General features: G+C 41.3%; 1 protein-coding gene across 1 annotated transcript; it reads right to left on the bottom strand.

The window, feature by feature from the left end:
* Positions 1 to 850: 850 nt before the first annotated feature.
* On the bottom strand, positions 851 to 15,243 carry HEBP2 (heme binding protein 2). The gene is made up of 5 exons (XM_077351525.1): positions 14,934 to 15,243; positions 14,532 to 14,607; positions 12,195 to 12,330; positions 10,073 to 10,253; positions 851 to 7,449 (listed from the first exon to the last, which is right to left on the bottom strand). The coding sequence occupies exons 2-5, from the start codon at positions 14,604 to 14,606 to the stop codon at positions 7,275 to 7,277; spliced, it is 567 nt and encodes a 188-aa protein (XP_077207640.1). The 5' UTR covers position 14,607; positions 14,934 to 15,243; the 3' UTR covers positions 851 to 7,274.
* Positions 15,244 to 18,926: the final 3,683 nt, after the last annotated feature.

The raw sequence follows: 18,926 nt of genomic DNA on the forward strand, positions 1-18,926 counted from the left end.
AGCTAAGTCATATTTCTTTACACAGATTTATAGTCCACCATTTCTCTAAGCTTTGAGGTCAACAACATTTTCATAACTTGGATATCAGAAATGCACTTAATAATTGTAGCTGGGCTAAACCATATCTCCAAAATTAGGTAAAGGTAAAGGTATCCCCTGTGCAAGCACCGGGTCATGTCTGACCCTTGGGGTGATGCCCTCTAGCATTTTCAGGCAGACTCAATACGGGGTGGTTTGCCAGTGCCTTCCCCAGTCATTACCGTTTACCCCCCCAGCAAGCTGGGTACTCATTTTACCGACCTTGGAAGGATGGAAGGCTGAGTCGACCTTGAGCCGGCTGCTGGGATTGAATTCCCATCCTCATGGGCAGACAGCTTCAGACAGCATTTCTGCTGCCTTACCACCCTGCGGCACAAGAGGCTCTCCAAAATTAACTTAACATAATTTATTAAATTTACTTCAGTTGAACCTTGTGGATACAAATGGGTAGAAGTGTGCAAGTATTAAAGTCTAATGGTTCTTTTTTTAAAAGGTCTAAAATTCACCCTAAGGGAAATGTTGTATGGGAGGATTTCAGGAAGTCTAACTTTAAAATGAAGATAGAGGCACATGCAGGGGCACTGAGAGATTATTGTAGAAATAAAATCATATATAGAGGATTACATATGAATAGAGCCCTGGGTATGTTTCATTATAATGATAAGTTCAAGGACAGATGGTTTGCAATTTTAAACAAATGTTCCATGGATTAATATCTGGAAATATCTAAATTAGTGTATTTACAATTTGTTTAATATCTATGTTTATATATCAATAAATGTAAAGATTCATATATTTTTTAAGCACAACAAATGTTCCATGGATTTAATGGTACTATTGATTGAAACGGCAATGGCTGAAAATACAAAATCTGAAATCAAACATTTGAATTAAAATTATCTTTAAAATAACATAAAGGATGTAGGCATGAAGTCTGGGAGGCCAAACTGGTTTTGTAGTTTGAAATCAATCATCTATGCCCCCTCCTATTTCTATAAAGAAATGGATTTGTCCACAGGTTTGCCACTTTTGATAAAATCACAGGCACACACTCCAATCTTGAGTGATCAATAAACACTGTAGTAATCAAAAGGATAAATTACAAAGGGGCATAAGCATCATCAGGTTTCAACAGCAAGTACTTTAATGCAGGTGATTAAGCAGTAAAACATACAATGGAGAAATGTTAGGCTTTAGTTACATAATCTCTCTTATTCTCTTTACTAGAATAAAAGGAAAATGAGATTGCTATGGACACAATCCTTGAAATATCTTCAAGTCTTGACATAGATTCAAGAACTGAAAATATTTCTTCAAAAGATGACAGTTACGTTTAGCCACAGGCTGATTTACTATAAGGTTTTCAAGAATATTTAGGGGACTGAGATCCCCTAGGCCTTACAAAGGAAATTAAGATTTGTAGTTAAAAGGGTGTATTACTTTGTTTTGTTACCCTAGTATTCTTATTATTTATTTATTATATATGAAAATAGTAAAGGCTCTAACGATGCATGGAGCTCTTAAGATTACAAATCATCTCTGAGTCTGGAATAGAGAAGTCTTGGTTTGTGGACAGAGATTCAGCTACTGCTGCTTCTGATGTCTAGTAGAGGGTGCTGGACTATCATCTACTTTCAGAGGGTTGTGCTTAAATATGGTGTATGTGTGTGTAAAGTGCCATCAAATTGCAGTCAACCCTGTAGAATTTTCAAGGCAAGTGATGTTCAGAGGTAACTTGCCTCTGCCTACATCTATGTCAGAACCCACGACTTCAAATACTAAACAAAGCTGATCTTGCTTTGCTTCTGAGGTCTTACAAGACTGGGCTATCCAGGCCATGGCACTACATATAATACTCTGATTAATAATTTGGTTGACTGCCAATGTTTGTAAGCAATTGTACAGAGTCTGGATTCATACCAGTGTTCATATTAAGAAATGAAAATAAATAAAGGGTTATACTTAGCCACAGACTGGGGAAAAACTGGTTTCTCAAGTTATATACAAACAGACAAAAGGTGTCATCAGTATTGGATGCAGACAAGAGACCATGGGTTCTGCAGTTAACCACAGCATTTTGGTACATTTACAATGGGAAATCTCTGGTCAAGAGATAGTTCTATACTTGAGTAAAGGTGTGCTTGGAGGAAGAAAGATAGAATTAGAGCCAATGAGACTGGCTTAATAATTTCACATTGAGAAAAGGATTTGAAAGCAACCACAGACCCCTGGACAGATTCCTCCCTTCTCACTATCAGTTTAATGGAAACATCACATGAAATCAAATCATACATACAGACTAATAATTTTTCTCTTAATTGGATTTTAGAATACTGCTCAAGTACCCATGGCTAAGACCTACTGAAATCAAAAGGAATAAACACACACGCACACACACACATCAATGGACTAAAGTTACTTGGTACGATTCACAGCCCTCCAAACAGGGCTGATTCTACACACACACCCTGATTGTCTAACCTGCTGAATTCAGATCGATTTGAACCCAGGTCTTCCTTCTTCCTTTTTCCCAAATTGAAACAGACTGCGTTCTACACTTAATTGAATGGCTGCTCTCTCCACTTGATTGGTGAAGTTAAGAGGGGGGAGGGGAATAGCAGTTGCGAAGCTCCAGCCGGCATTGAAGGAGCACAAGGTTGGAGAGGCATTTATTTCCTCCTGTTTGTCTCTTGACTCTATGGCCAAAGCAAGGGGGGGATGAAGTACAAGGCTGCTTGTTTATTTTTCTTTTCCTGAGCAAGGGGTGGAGGAGAGAACGACAGGGGAAAGACAAACCGAAAGGCAAATCTTGGCACAAAGAAGTGTGGGCTTGGAGCACAGTCACTTTAAAAATGATGGCAAAAATAGGACTTGGGAGGGAATGACAAACAAGAACCAGATAGTCTTTGAACTAACACCTTGACCAATCGGCAACAGACTGCTTTGCTACGTCAGTATTGGGGGCGCAGGGGAGGGGGTTAATCTGGCAAAATGCAAAACATCTGCACTTAATATGGGGTCTTTGGGAGCAGTTTTCTCAAATGTAGCAAGTTATATCCACTCCTGGATATCGTGGGGGAAAGGTAGTATCACTGTGGATCAATCATAGATGTTACAGAGGAAAAAATTAAAGAGCTAAATATCAAAATGTAAATCGAATAACGTGTAGATGACTTTTTAAAATTCAGGGACACTGGGGATAAAAAGGCCAGTGCCAATTAACCCAGCTCTCTATTTAAGCTAAACCCTCTTTATGAAAATGCAAACATTTCCTGTTGCATATACCATTTTTTTTACCTTGCAGAAAAGAATGTCCCTGCATGTGCATAGATCAGCATGTACAGCAGAGCCTCCGGATCACAACTATTATGTCTAGCAGAACATGTTATAGGTTTTTAATACTGAACTTCAACTTTCCTAAATTGCTCAATTCAGTATGCATTTTTCCCTCTCCACTCAGCAAATCCCTAAAACAAAGGCAGCAATTCCCTAGCCCAAAGTAACAATCCGTGGGAAGGTGACTGCAATGCCTCTGCATGATTTAGTCTTCTGGCCTTGTGTACAGCCTCTGGGGGAAAGTCTACCCTTCTGCACTAGGTGTGACTGAAGCAATTTCACAGTAGTACCTCTCAGAAAGGATGTCTCCTGGATCTGTGCATGAGTCAATTCAGCCTTTCTCAACTTGTTTACCATTGAGAAACCCCTGAAACACTCTTCAGGCTTTGAGAAACCCCAGAAGTGGTGCAATCATGCAGAATATGGTTGGGAAGCATAGCTCAGAACATGCCCACCTGGGGCCTCTCCCCCTGGTCCATTACTGGCCATTTTGGGAGGAGGGGTTGGGTCAACATGATTATCCTGAGCCTGGATCCAGAAAGGGGCAATTAATAAATGAAATAAATAAACTGCTGTTAGGAGAGAGGAAAAAATGGGTTTCTGGGAAGAAAATACTCCATGTTTTAAACACCTATACAAGAATTTGAATTTTTTACTGGCACAGCAAAAGGACAATGAAGACTTCTGAGAAAATTAAAGGTTGAAAATTTAAAAAACAGTGTTCTCTCCATTTTTTTCTATTTAATTCAAAGAAAGCAGTCCAGTCTTGCAGTGACCACCACGCAAGCACAGCAGAAGTGTGTGGGAGACAATGCCAGGCTTGTTCACACAGTTTGGAAGACACTGTAGAAGTGCTGTTCTCCTCCTACTTTGTTTTATTAATAGCTGGGAAAGGGCTAAACAAGTTAATTTTGTATTTAAGGGACTCTAATATCACATTTCTCTGCTGCTCTGTCTTCATTAACTGTCAGAGACTGAATACCAAATAAAACAGATAAGCAGAACAGGCTTAGAAAAATGGTTATAAATATTTAATTGTAGAAAGCATTTATAAATTAAAGTATAAATATATTTTAATTGAGTGTCCACTTTCACATTTCCAGTGGACTATGTCAATAGGAATTGACCTACCCCGATTTGTTAAAAATATGTACATTTGCTGACTAATCTTTGATTTAAAAGAATCCTTTAAACCTTATCAAGCGAATGTTACTATTCTAGTACTGCCTATAAAAGAAACCATGAGCGCATCAGTTTGTGTGAAGGAGAAGGGGGAGTTGTATCCTATGCAAGATTTTATCTAATAGAATAGTGACAAACCATGTTGCATCAAATGTCTCTGACATTATCCTACATCTTATACTTTTCCCTGTCCATCCTGGGTTATCTCTAGAAATTTTCTTTAAACATGCATGGAGTCATTCTGTTTTCAGCTAATATATGTCCTTCTATTCTACCTTTCCCTATATCTCAAACCAGAGCAAAGAAAAACAGGCCTGATGTTTAGTGAAATGAATCCTGTGAGACCTTTAGCAGGAAAAGATATTCTAATCTTTGAAAAAGCATGGCATATAGTTATAATAACCGTTGAAAAGTACAACCATGTGCAGCGAACAAACTTGATAATTTCTGTTCAGTGAGAAACAGGAGAAGATTCAGTATGTTTTCTATGGATCCAAACGTTAGCACTAAATGTTTCAGATGCTAATGCAAATAAATTTTGAAAGCCATTAGCTTTGCAATTCAGAAACATAAAGGTCAATATTTGTTTGCAGTGAGGTGTGTACATAAAAGAAATAAAAGCATTTAGTATCCCCTGTTGTCAGCCCATAAACACAGGCAGCCTGCCAGTGGTTGTATGTATATTCTCAAAATCAAGGGTCCTGTTTAGTACAAAAGGCATACTTATGTATTGTGGGCAAGACTTTGTGTAAGCCAGCTCTAAGTAAATGGGGCAGGTCAAGATGATGCCTGTCTGAGAGCTTACTCTTGTAATACAGTGGTCCCCAAGCCGCGGGTTGCGGCCCGGTGTCGGGCCGTGAAGGCCTTGGCGCCGGGCTGCAGCTCCCTCTTCCCACCCCCCCCGAAGCAAGAAGCTCGCCAGGCCGCGAGCAAATCGGCTGCCGAAGCGGCCGATTAGCTCGCGGCCCGGCAAGCTTCTTGTTTCGGGAGGGGGGGGGAAGAGAAGCTTGCCGAGCGGCAAGCTAATCGGCCGCTTTGGCGGCCGCTTTGCTGGCAGCCTGGAGGGGCTGGGAGAGGGAGCCGTGGCCGCCGGCATGTTTGCGCCCCTGCCGCGCATGCGCGTTTGCGCTGGGGCTGCCGCACGCGCGCGGGGCCCCGGGCCGCCCTCTCCTGCCACTCCGGAGCAGCGGTCCGTGGCAACCAGAGGGTTGCGGACCACTGTTGTAATAGACAGCCCTGGCAGAGTTTATCTGCCAAGTTCAGGTGACAGAAAGGAGCAAAGTTGCTAGATATGACTATGCAATTAGCAGCAGCACCAATAGTTTCTCCTGTAACCCATCTTTTAATCAACCAAGCGACAAATGTCATATTTTCCAGGTGAAGTGCAAGGACTGCTCACTATGTGTCATATTATACATGCAGCGTTATCAGTGTGGCTGAACTTTCAGTGTTTCAAGGGTGTGTGTGTGTGACAGGCCCCTTTTCAAAGGAATATAAGAGCTGTATGGTAAAAGTCTTTAAAAACTGTGAAGCTTTGCATGTAATGTAGACAAAGCATCAATGATCATTGGTATCAAATGTTCCTTTTTTCATAATAATAAAAAAAACTGTTGGTCGGCTCCTTTACAACTCTTTGACTAGTTGAATTGCTTTATGCCCCATTTGATGGCTTAATGATCAGTCATACTTTTATGGCTTCCATTAAAGAACACCGTACAGAATATAAGCAGCAATCCTTAGGAAAAGAATGCCAACTGAAATGGGTTAGAGAGCCAAATTTCACACCCAGGTCTTGCCCACAAATCAATTCACCCCTAATTTTTCCTTAATTAGATGTTGCACCTTTGGTAAGTTACCTGTAATCACAATGTATAGGCTTAAAAGATTTTTACACAATTCAGTGATGTGTATAATGGCTAAGCCCCATGGCCAGTCCGTCAGTCACCTTTAATTGACATAATGGGGAAATTCTTCATATCCTTAAAGATTACTCAGTAACCCTGTGAAATGTGGGATGCCATGGGCCATATTTGGGATAACTATACCTTATATCTGACATGGGGGTTTGGATGCTCCTGCCTTGAAGTTGCTTGGGAAATACAGGAGGCAATCCATTACTTTCATTATCCATGTAATTATTTTGATTAAATTGAAAGATTATATGAACACAAATTTTCCTCTAAAAAGAGAAATTCAGTTACACAAAGCATAACCTTCACATCCATTCTGTATGTCACTTTGATGGAAAGTTGTGTAATCTCTTTTAGCCAGTTTGGTGTAGTGGTTAGGAGTGTGGACTTCTAATCTGGTATGCCAGGTTTGATTCCCCACTCCCCCACATGCAGCCAGCTGGGTGACCTTGGGCTCGCCACAGCACTGATGAAGCTGTTCTGACCGAGCAGTGATATCAGGGCTCTCTCAGCCTCACCCACCCCATAGGGTGTCTGTTGTGGGGAGAGGAAAGGGAAGGTGACTGTAAGCCAATTTGAGCCTCCTTCGGGTAGGGAAAAGCGGCATATAAGAACTAACTCTTCTTCTTTATCTATTCCATATCATCTCTCAGAGATTTCAGGCCACAGAATATATATAGTTGGAAAAAAAGGAAAATCGATTAGGAAAAAACAATAAAACAAAAATGAGGCCTTTATCTGTTATTCTAAAAGTTATACTTTGTTAAAAACTAAATGTTAAGACTTTAAGACTTAAGTACTGGGGCTTTATCTCCTGATAAGCCAAACTTCATTGTGTCGATTCAGCAATTTAAATGGACTGTCATAGCCAGCAGTGTAGTAAACCTTTTCTTGAAAACATTTGCCATCCCGCTTCAAACTTTCAACAAGTGCCAGTATTTCCTCTTGGTTCCTTTTGGCATTGGCAAATCCTCCAAAGGATCTGTTGAAAATAGCAACAAATAAAAATTCTGTTTATATTTAGTAAAGGGTGCCTCCTAAATTACTAACATAAGGCTATCTGAAAAGCAAAATCTAGTCTAGACCGGTCATATAAAAATCCGTACTCAAAACTACTGTTAGCTGGAAAGTCTCTTAAATATTAATTTTAAGGTGTTTAAAGGCATTTCCCATTAATTGTCTATATGCAGAATGGGATGTGGTGGTTGTATGCATAGGTATTGTAATGATCTAGTGCAGCGGTCCTCAACCCCCAGTCCGCGCCCCGGTACCGGGCCGCAAAGGCCATGGTACCGGGCCGCCAGCGGCCGCGCCTTCCTCCTCCCCCCCGCAGCGAGAGGGGGGGAAGAAGCAGGCACGGCCGCCGGCATGCCAGCGACGCAAAGGCACATGCGTGGAGCTTCCACGCATGCGTGTTTGCACCCCCTGCTGGTGAAAACGCGCACACGCGGCAGCTCTGCACATGCGCGTTACCGCCACCTAGTGGCAAAAACGTGCATGCGCGACAACTGCGCATGCACGTTTGCGAGCAGCGGCGGTGGCCGGGCCGCCGGCTCTCTCCAACCCTCGGAGGCGGTCCCCGACTATGTGCATTACCACTGATATGTGAATCAACTTTATAAACAGTCTGAGTCCAGTGGCACCTTTAAGACCAATAAAATTTCATTCTGGGTACAAGCTTTCATGTACATAAACACTTGATACAAGACAAAAGCTTATCCTCAGAATCAAACTTTGTTCATATCAAAAGTGTCTCTGGACTAAAACTCTGTTCTGTTGCTTCAGACCAACAGGGTTACCCATCTGTACTATAATTTGCATAACCATGGTTCAAAAAAGCACTGCCACTGTTCTGTAAATGGCGTCAATATAGAACCTCTCTGTGAAGAGACAGACTTAAAACAGACTTAAAACATTCAGTGGAACAGCACAGTGCGTGCTTCCTCTTCAGAAGCATCCCTTGCACACTGATGGACATGCTGATTTGCTGCCTGACATAACCAGCCTGCTATTCTGCAGCTTCAGCCTATTCATCTTGTGTGCTGGAAATCAATACAGGTGGATAGAATAGTTGGATGGATGGATCTTTATTTTTCTATCCTGCCCTTCCCATGAGGCTCAGGATGGGGTACCATCAGTGCATAAAATAGAAGAATTTAAAAATCACATTTTACATATAAACAAAAGTCAAATTTGTCTGCCAATTAATTATTAAATGTTAAGGAGGGTATTCATTGGTGCTGTATTTTGCCTTGTTCTAATAGCTTCTCTTTGAGGGATGTTTTCAAGGGAGGCCAGCCAAATAGATGTTATAGAGCTGTATTCCTGGCCTCAACCATAGGCCTGGCATAATAGCTCTGCCTTTCAGGGATCTGATTTCAGTCAGCAGAGCATTCCACTAGGCCTGGACCACAGCCTGGTTGAAGCCATTTCATTTCTTCGGGACCATGGACCCTGAACAAGTTTTGATCCAGTGGCTGTAGTGCTCTTTGGGGGGCAGAATAGGAGAGGCAGACCCAGAGATACATTGGTCCCAGACAATTTAGGACTTTGAGACTAGTTTTAGGGAAGATCAGAAGCAGCAGGAAGTTGTGTATGTGCAGTTCCTGGCTTAGGAAAAGTGTTACTCAGTATAATAGGTGCACAACAGTTACAGTTGCATAGTGGAATGCACAGTAAGATCTGAAACAAATGCTTCAGAGATGAGCGAAAAATGTGGGACATGGAGTAGAGAAAAAGTTTGCCTTTTTTACTACCTAATCATCATCTTTATTTTTATAGCCTGCCCTTCCTGAACACTCAGGGCAGGTAGCAACGTAAATGACAATAAAGTACCTAAACTCCTATGACATTTCTTAAACTTCTCGTTTTAGCTTTTTGTGGAGGACCTCCTGATATTCTGATTAAAAATACACTGTACAATATACTTTAATAGCCACAAGGTGGCAGCCAAACTTAAAATATCTTTAGAGACAGACTCAACATTACCTAGCAATTGTGTTTTTTTCCCCCATGGAATTTTATTTATTTTATCACAAAGTAGCTAGCTACCATTAACTTTCAAAACACGGGGGGTTGGGGCTTGCTATGTATTAAGAACAAACAGAGGAAAGTAATCGACAACTATAGTGAGATATCTATTTTGGTCCTTCCCTACACAGGATAATGATGATGAATAGTTGTTTCTTATATGCCGCTTTTCTCTACTTGAAGGAGTCTCAAAGCGGCTTACAATTGCCTTCCCTTGCCTCTTCCCACAACAGACACCCTGTGAGGTGGGGGAGGCTGAGAGAGCCCTGATATCACTGTTCGGTCAAAACAGCTTTATCAGTGCTGTGGCAAGCCCAAGGTCACCCAGCTGGCTACATGTGGAGGAGGAGCAGAGAATCAAACCTGGCTCTCTAGATTAGAAGTCTGCACTCCTAACCACTATACCAAGCTGGCTCTTGTCACAATTTGCTATTTGAAAACTGTTTTTCAGAAGCATGATGCTTCTGTGGTTTGACTCTTTCTTATTCAAGGTCCTAACCACTACACCAAACTGGATGCAACATAGATTTATAATCTGCATTTTGTAGACACACGTGGAATAGTGCTTAGCTTACCTGACAAACACAGTAATTGCTGGCCTGTTTTCAATGAAGACATCAGCCTCTGAAGGCTTAGGTGGATTTGCCTGTTGTTTTGACGGCAAGTAGAAAGACACAGTTGTGATAGACTCACAGAATGGGCCAGCACCAGGCTCAACATAGCATGTGACTGGAGCAGTCATATCTATCTTCATCCCTAAAAGAGGAAATATCAGCCATATTGGTGCAGCACGCAACACATTAGTACAAAATAAACACCAGTGTTGAAAAAGAGACATGGACAACAAAATGGCTGTCAAGGGAGATCTGACCCAACCAGACTAAAAGACATACAGCATTTTTAGAGATTTGCCCATTTAAATGCCCTAGGAAAAACAGTTAAGAACTTAGTATTTCACTGGAACCTTCATGGGGATATTCAGAACTGCTGTCTAGATTTCAGTATTGTTTCTAGTGTTTGACACTGCCATGAATTTCTACAGCTGCCTGCACCATGTTCAGTGAAAATGTTCCTGATCCCAGCCAACTAGATTCTTATGTTACTAACCTTTCCTATTTACCCCAAACACAGCCTTGCATTTTTTTAAAAAAGGGACTCTGCACAAGATGGTCAGAACTGAACCTGAGTATGCAATTGTGCACATTTTTCAGATGTGCAGTCAAGATTTTAAGCACAGCTTGAAAATCCAGTGAGCTCAATATTCAGATCTTAGTTGTCTTCAGTGTCAGGTTTCTTCCATAGGGAAATTGATTTTTACTAAGTTGCCATACAACACCATAAGAGATTGCATGGGCCAGTAGAGAATCTATAGCTGACTGGCTATGACCATGGACTTACCACAGCAAAAACTGCCATAACAAGCAATCCCTTTGCATTTATATAACAACATAGACAGCAAGTGTTTAAGTAATTCTTATTATAAGTAGTATGTAAATAGCGATTAATGTTCAATTTCTTCTTCTGACATGTCCATTCACCTTCGGAGTCCAGGCTTCTAAGAGTGCCTGCTGGCTACTAGCAAGACTAGTAACATAGTTACTGGCCCTAGAGAGTTTTGGGATGAAATATGTGCTAGTATTAAGGGCTGTTGAAATTAAAGGCCAAATCTGAACTTTGGTTATTTGTACTAGGACTTGAGATGGTACACCTTACACCTTGTTCACTCAAATCCATGTGTGTTACCAAGGCTAATTTCTTCTTTCTTAAAAAAAGCAAACCCTTTTTTAATGCTGGTCTTCTGAGGAACTAAATTTTGCTCTTCTTTGTTATGCTGGTCCTTCTTCTGCAATGTCTGATTGTGCCCTGAATATAGTAAACACTGGTAGACTTAGATTAAGATTTTTCAAACTGTCTTGCAGACATTCAAAAGGCAGAACATACATTTTAAATCAATAAGAAACAGTAAGAGTTTCACCACAGATACAAAACCTATTACCAACTGAAAATGTGGTGTACTTATTTCTGCCATTCCCTTCTCTCACAAATCTTTGATTTTTGTCAGTCACCTTGAGTATTTTCAAGCACCACCACTACCTTTATTGGCATGTTAAATCTTGAGTATCTTAATTGTAATATAGGGTGTGAATTTAATAAATCAATAACAAAACAGTTCTTGTTAAAGTTATTCCACTGGCTGTAACAACTTACTAGTGATTGAACGGAAGACATCAGAATGGCCTGTTCATCTCCAGATACCACAGCTGATCTCTGGAGATGGGTGGCTTCTGGGTCTCCAAGAAGTGGATCCCTGTGGGACCAGCTGTCTTTCCTCTGAGCACAGTAGGGCAACAACAGTGATGGATTCCCAGCTGTCACACCAGCTGCTGGGAACACAAAACAGCAGCCAACCCCCTTTGCTGGGAAGCAATATACTTTCACATCCAGGTACTCACAGGAGGACAACATTTACCCAAACCAGGTGAGCATGAAATTTGTTATTTATAAGGCTACATGTTGCCTTTATTACAGAGTAAATTAGATGTGAGGACTGCACAGCTGATACTGGATCATATTTTAAAAGTAGAAAAGAACCTGACACTGCTCAGAAGTATATACAATGAAATTTGGATATATCTGTTTATGGTTTAATTCCTGGAGCAAGGAAACTTAACTTTTTTAAAAAGAGCAAAAACATACCTTTTTCATTCTTGCCCTTAATATAGTTAAAGAGCTTTGTAAAACCAGTATTGATAGCTGCATTCCAGTCCATCGTTTTAACAGATGTGCAAACCCATTTGGCTGCTTCATACTGTCGAACTTCATAATCAGAAGCCTTCACACACAGACAAATCAAGAATATTTAGACAGGAACTCTGTACATTTATTAAGAAACCCTTTAAAAGGAGTCAGCGCTATAATAATAAAGAGCATATCACCCTAGACTAAGGGAAGCCATGTGCAGACTACTGTTAATATAAACTGGTTGTTTTTACACTCCTACCAATCCCCAAACCCAGTAACTTTTCTCAGCAAATCTTTTTGTGTTGCTGCATTTGATCCCACACATACTCAGAAATAAAGGCTTAGGGCTGAACAGGACATAGCAGCTATACAACAACAGTCTCCTGGTTTTTTATTTTACTGTTTTGTATACTACAGTGAGTAGTTTGCGGGGAGGAAGGGTAATAATTTCCCTGCTCAAAATACTCCCACAAGCTTCTTTTCCACCTGTGGCTGCACAAAAGCAAAAAGTCCCCTTTCTACATGAATGTAACACAGTTTGGAGATTCCATGGGAAACACTGAGGGGAAAGGGTTAAAAACACACCCATATACAACATCTGATTTTAATTGCAGCAGCCCATGGCTATTTTAGGAGCCTCTTGTGGCACAGAGTGGTAAGGCAGCCGTCTGAAAGCTTTGCCCATGAGGCTGGGAGTTCGATCTCAGCAGCCGGCTCAAGGTTGACTCAGCCTTCCATCCTTCCGAGGTCGGTAAAATGAGTACCCAGCTTGCTGCTGGGGGGTAAACGGTAATGACTGGGGAAGGCACTGGCAAACCACCCCGTATTGAGTCTGCCATGAAAACGCTGGAGGGCGTCACCCCAAGGGTCAGACATGACTCGGTGCTTGCCCAGGGGATACCTTTACCTTTACTTTTTATGGCTATTTTTCATTAAAATAAACAGAGTCTGTTGTATAATATTTGGTATAACTTTTATTCCTCGTATTGCCAACCTTTAAACTGGTCCCTCAGTTGACTCACTTTAATATAATTTGATCGGCAGGAGTTACTATGAAGATCTTCAGCTGCCCATTTCTGAATATTAAACCTCTGTTAAAAAGATGAGACATTTTTCCAAGCCAGCTAGAACCCTAATTTATTCCCAAGGAAGCGTTCATAAGTTTGAAGCTCAAATGTAGTAATATTCTACTAGGAGATTCTCTGCTTGTGGACAACAGGCAAAGATTTGGCTGGCTGTTACTCCATACGCAGGATCTAGCCTTCCTCTTGGTACATTTTTATTTTTTGTCAGCTCCCAAATCCATCATCTTCTAAAGCTGAAGACCTATCGCCAAATAGCCTTTAAAATATTGCTCTAAATGAGCTCAAAATCCAAGGTTTTTTGTTTAGCTGTGATGGATACATCTTATTTCCCACAATGGTTTGGTGATTATTGTAATCCTATATGCTGACTATCTAAAATGTTAAAAAATATTTTTTAAACTTAATGCTAAGTTAACATGTAGCACATGGATGTTTACAGCTTGAGAAAGATGCATTTCAGATGTTTTAAGGAAAGGAATCTTTAAACATGCTGTTACATTTTCCAGAAATATTCACAGTACAGTACTAAATAACGGAATACTTAAATTGTGGCTTATTACATATTGAATATTTTTCAATGAAGTGTCTTCAAATGCATCTTTAAACTGATTTAAACAGGGATCTGAATATCATTTCTTCAAAATAATAGCAAGACATATATATCTACATTAGATTGATAGCCTAATGTAGATGTCTTAATCTCCTTGAAAAATCATACTTTAATTAAATTTACGTCTCCGTCCTAAACATATTTACCACGAATAGGCTCACTGAATGCAACAGAATTTATTCCTAGCTAATGATATTATACAATTAGCCCCTCTGCATTTGTCAACACACATAAGGGAAGCCAACAATATGAAGCATCTGGTGATATCCTTATCACTCTGAAAAGGTTATTTTGTTGAATCTGTTGGAGAAGAAGTGCCCTGTTCCTTTACTTTAGCACCATCTTTTCACACCTGTCTAGTCTATCCATGCTCTAGAACTTGGACAGCAGACTTTATGGACGGGACCACATGGCTTCCAGGTGGCATTTGCTTCCAGGAACAGCTCATGTGCTCCAAGGTCCTAACCACTGTCCTTACAACCTGGTTCCAGAGGGAACTTTGTAGTTTATAATGAGAGGAATTATTTTAATCCTACACAATGCTCTTCCATACTGCAGGAGCAAGAGTTCAATTTGAGATACAGGATCACCGCTCACCTGATTTGGCAACGCCGTCCATTTGGGCATTTCCAACCCAGTGGAAAAGAAAACTTGTTTTATAGCCTTCAACATCCTGGACAAGGAAAGGGAACAAAATGATACCGGTTCCTCCACACCCACTCGAATTCAGCTGCAAATTACCTGATCTGCTCCCTGAAATTTGATATTTTTAAAATTCAACAGTCTAAATGTCCATTTCCAATGTGGAGAAGCGACATGGAGGGAGGCCACAGCTCTGTGCTGCACATGGGATATGGTAGTTCAAGGCAAATGTCCCCACCGTTTTGCAGTTGTTGTTTTTTTAATGCCACCCCCACCCCCACCCCTTACTTTTGAAGCCCCGGCCCGTTCCCACCCCTTGCTTCGCCTAAAGCACACAAAGCACGGCCGGAGGTTCACCTCTTGCTTGCCTCTTGCCTGCTCTAGCCGTCGGACGGAAGGCTCTGCTTTGCAGCCCGGCCCAAGAACTTGCCTCAAGAATGCTGGCTTTTTTCATAACACTTCGCGCTATGCCCTCCGCCGAGCGGGGGAAGACCCGGGGAGGCGGGGAGGGAGGGGGCAAGCCCCTGGCAGCCTTTGGGGCCGCGTGGCCTGTCGCAGGAAGCCTTGCCATTGGCTGCCAGGGTGTTCCCAAAGCTTCGAGCGGCAGCGCGCGTGGGGCGATTGGAGGGGCCGCCGGAGCCAGGCTGCTTGCCTCGTGGAGGTCCAGGGCGCACGTGTGTATGTGCGGGCGCGCGGCCTCGGGCGCTCTTTCGCCCTGCAGTGGTGCTTGGTGTCAGATGCCGCTTGTTGTGCTGGCACAGCATCTCTGGGGGGGGGGGGTGAGCGAGTGAGCTAATGGCACATTGTCGTCCTGCGGGGGGTGGGGGGGGAGAGATGAAAAGGGCTCTTTGAGGCAGGAGGCATGAGCGCGTCTCTCTCTTCGGCACGCCTACACCAGCGCGCTGCTTTGCCAGGAAACCGAATGCCCCTAAATGGAGCAGCTGTAGTCCGGAGTACTAGAGAATGTACGGGGGCGTTGCGATTGACCTCACGCCACGATGGCCCTGTGTTTTAAGACGAACTCTGTAAGCAGGAGACCGTTATCTGAAGTCGCTCCAAAAACAAGAACCTGGAGAAAACGTCGCCATTGAAGCAGAGAATGCTGAGATCTATAGCTTTGGCATGCTTGCACTGTAGTTTGGCCGCATTGAGATAAAAACTGATGTGTAGGAATTGTATGTATTGTAACCCCCACCACCGCCCAATTCCTCCTAAACTCACTCACAGTGTTGCTTCACACAAGTGGCAACGCAAGTTGTGTTCCGTTACTTTTCAACTCAGTCAACAAAGTATAGATGCTAAGGGGACAGGGGAAAAGACGAAATGGCCCGGAACAGGCATTAAATAAACAAGAGTACCACAAAAAAAAAAAGAACAATGGGATGCACTAGAGACACCTGGAGAACAATATTTCAGAAATGGAAAAAAGTGGAACTCTCCTTTATTAACCCATTCTGGACCCAAATGCCACCGGAACAAGTGTTAAACAAGAGTACCACAAAAAGTAGGGGAATGCATTACAGACACTCAAGGACTGTTTAGTGACTATAATGTTTAGTGACTAGTCAGTGCCCTTTTCCCTGCCTGTCTTAGACCAGATGGTTGTTACAGTGGTTGGTGTTTTCAGTTTATTTTTTAAATCTAAAATTCTAGTTTTCACCCAGACCAGGAAATGACCACTTCAATGGTCAATCAATAGATTCAATATTGAGCAGATTAAGACCCTCTCCTATTTGGGGATTCTGTTCTTGGCAAATTAATTAAGGGGAGGGGGAAGCATAATCTCAGAATTATCCTATTGTTTTATTTTTACAGGTTTCATACTTATTTATTTTACCGGCTGCTTTATGTATTTTATCATTGTGCGTCATAATTAGACCTCTGAAGAAGACCCAGTGGGGGTCAAAACCTGTCAGGTTTAAGAAAGTCTAAGATCTAAGATTGTACAGTGCACAGGATAACTTTTCAACAATGGTCTATGGGCTTTCAGTGTGTTTTTTAACAGGGAATGTTTTTTTTTAAGTTGTGCAAAATAAATGTTCACATATTTTTGTTACTTGTTTAGTACACACAGACATTCAACCTTATAGGTCTTAACTGTTCCTGATCTGTGGTGACTAGATCTAGATCTATTGCTTAAAACCAAAAAACACACAGACACAACAAGAACTCCCACTTCTGGCAGGTAGCCCCATTATCTGGAGGGCAAGGTTCCAGGTTTACAACTTCTGACAGGTATACTCGTTTCCTTTAAGCCAGGTCTTCCTCCCCTCCCACCAGAACAGACGAGGGTGGGCCAGCCCTGTCATCAAATTACACCACCCACAGTGGTGTCTTATGGCTGGCCGCTGCCTGCTGGGTTTTATGACACTCTTGTTTGTATAATGTCCATTCCAGGTTGTTCCAGAGGCAATTTGGCCCAGTAAGGGTTAATGAATGTGTGGGATTTCTGCCTTTTCATTTCTAAAACATTGTCTCCAAGCGTCCGTAATGCATCCTGATGGTTTTTATGGCACTTTTGTTTGTTTAATGCCCTTTTCCCGGTTCCAGCTTTTATCCTGTTCTGGTTAAAGAAGTGAGAATGACGCTTCATTTCTAAAATATTGTTCTCAGATATCTGTAATGCAACTTGCTGATTTTTGCGGTACTCTTGTTTGTTTAATGCCTGTTCCGGGGTGTTCAAGAGGCATTTTGGCCTGGCAAGGTTTAATAAAGATGCAGGATTTCCACTTTTTCATTTCTAAAATATTTTTCTCAATTGCCTGTAAACACATCCCACTATTTTTCATGAGACTCTTGTTTGTTTAATCCCTGTTCAGGGCCATTCCGTCTTTTACTCTGTCCCGAAAATGTTTACTGTGGCGTTGGAAATGTGCTGGGTGCATTGTATTTGTGGTATTAAGGATTTACTGACTGTTAACCTTTTCCTGTTCAGGATCCATAGGGGTAAGGTGGCAAAAATGTGATTACAAAGAATCCCTGTAAATGGGCACAGAATTCAAATAGACTATGGGTTGAATCAAATGGAAGAGAATGGGATTTTCTCACCTACACCCCACCTTTGTTGCTGTGTTCCAAAGGATTCTCCTGAATGCAATTCCTGAGAATTAGGAAGATTTGATCATAGCAGAAAGGCTTCATCAAATGTCCTCCTGCTTCTGTTGGTGGACATAGGCATGTATATCCAACCCAATGTTAGCAAAAAGAATTTAAAAAATAGGATCACTTATATGTGCAGTGAGGTTAACAAGTAAAAAACTATTTCATGCAGTGTTTGCAGACATGCTTAGCAGATGAAAGGGAATTAGAATGAGTGGATAAGAGGGCTATGACATATTGAGCAATTATTTATCATCCGCTTTTCAAAATGAAGGCCCAGACCTAAATGAAAATCAGATTTAAGGGGAATTAGTCAGTGCTGAGATAATACCGACAATGTATGTGTGTGTTTAATAAAGTGGTTCAATGTTTTTCAAAACATAGTTGCTCCAGCTCTGTATGGCACACATTTGAAGTATTAAACAAGCTAAGCTTATGTAGCTGCTTTGACAAATAGGTTCAAGGTCAGATAGCTTTTTTCATGATGTACTAGTTCTATATATGCAAATAACCTTTTTATCAGAAGGAGCTTTTAAATATATATTCAAGAAGGTAGTTGTGTGTTGGTCTGAAACAATACAACAAAGTTTGAGTCCGGTGGCACTGTTAAGATCAACAAAGTTTAATTTGTGTACATGCACACAAATGATTATACCCATAATCAAACCCAGTCGTTTGCATGCACACAAAATTAACTCCAGAATTAAACTTGCTCTTAAAGATGCCACTGTAGTCAAAGTTCAAACATATATTGACCCTCTCTACTTGTGGTAACTATGTCAGAGTTTGACACATTTGTTACCTTGAAGAATAGTTGGAAAAGAAATAATTGGAATGTACTTGAGACTATTACTAAGAAGAAATTTTTTTGTTTTATTCTGGTGAACTCTCTCTACAGTATTAATACTTTAGCTTTTGTATTGCTTTTTGTGTATCTGACATAAAAGTAAATTAAATAAATAGAGATAGATAACTGCAGATTGAGATAGTAAGGGCAGGGAAGCAAGTTCATAAGAAGCTTATTTCTGGCCTGGACTTGTTCTCTATTATTACATTTCATTCCTGATTTTATCCTTCTGTTTAGCTCCCTTCAAGTTAGGAAGCTCTAGTGTACTGGATAATGAGAGCATTGCATTTCTCTTCCATTCCTATATAAAAGTTCAGTATTATTTAGGACTAGAGATTAAGCCCACTGTAGGCAAAATACAGCGGGCGCTAGTGGGGTGGGTGGATGGATGGGCAGAAGAAAGA

The sequence above is a fragment of the Paroedura picta genome, chromosome 1, assembly GCF_049243985.1.
Source record: "Paroedura picta isolate Pp20150507F chromosome 1, Ppicta_v3.0, whole genome shotgun sequence".
In the NCBI taxonomy this organism is placed as follows: Eukaryota; Metazoa; Chordata; class Lepidosauria; order Squamata; family Gekkonidae; genus Paroedura; species Paroedura picta.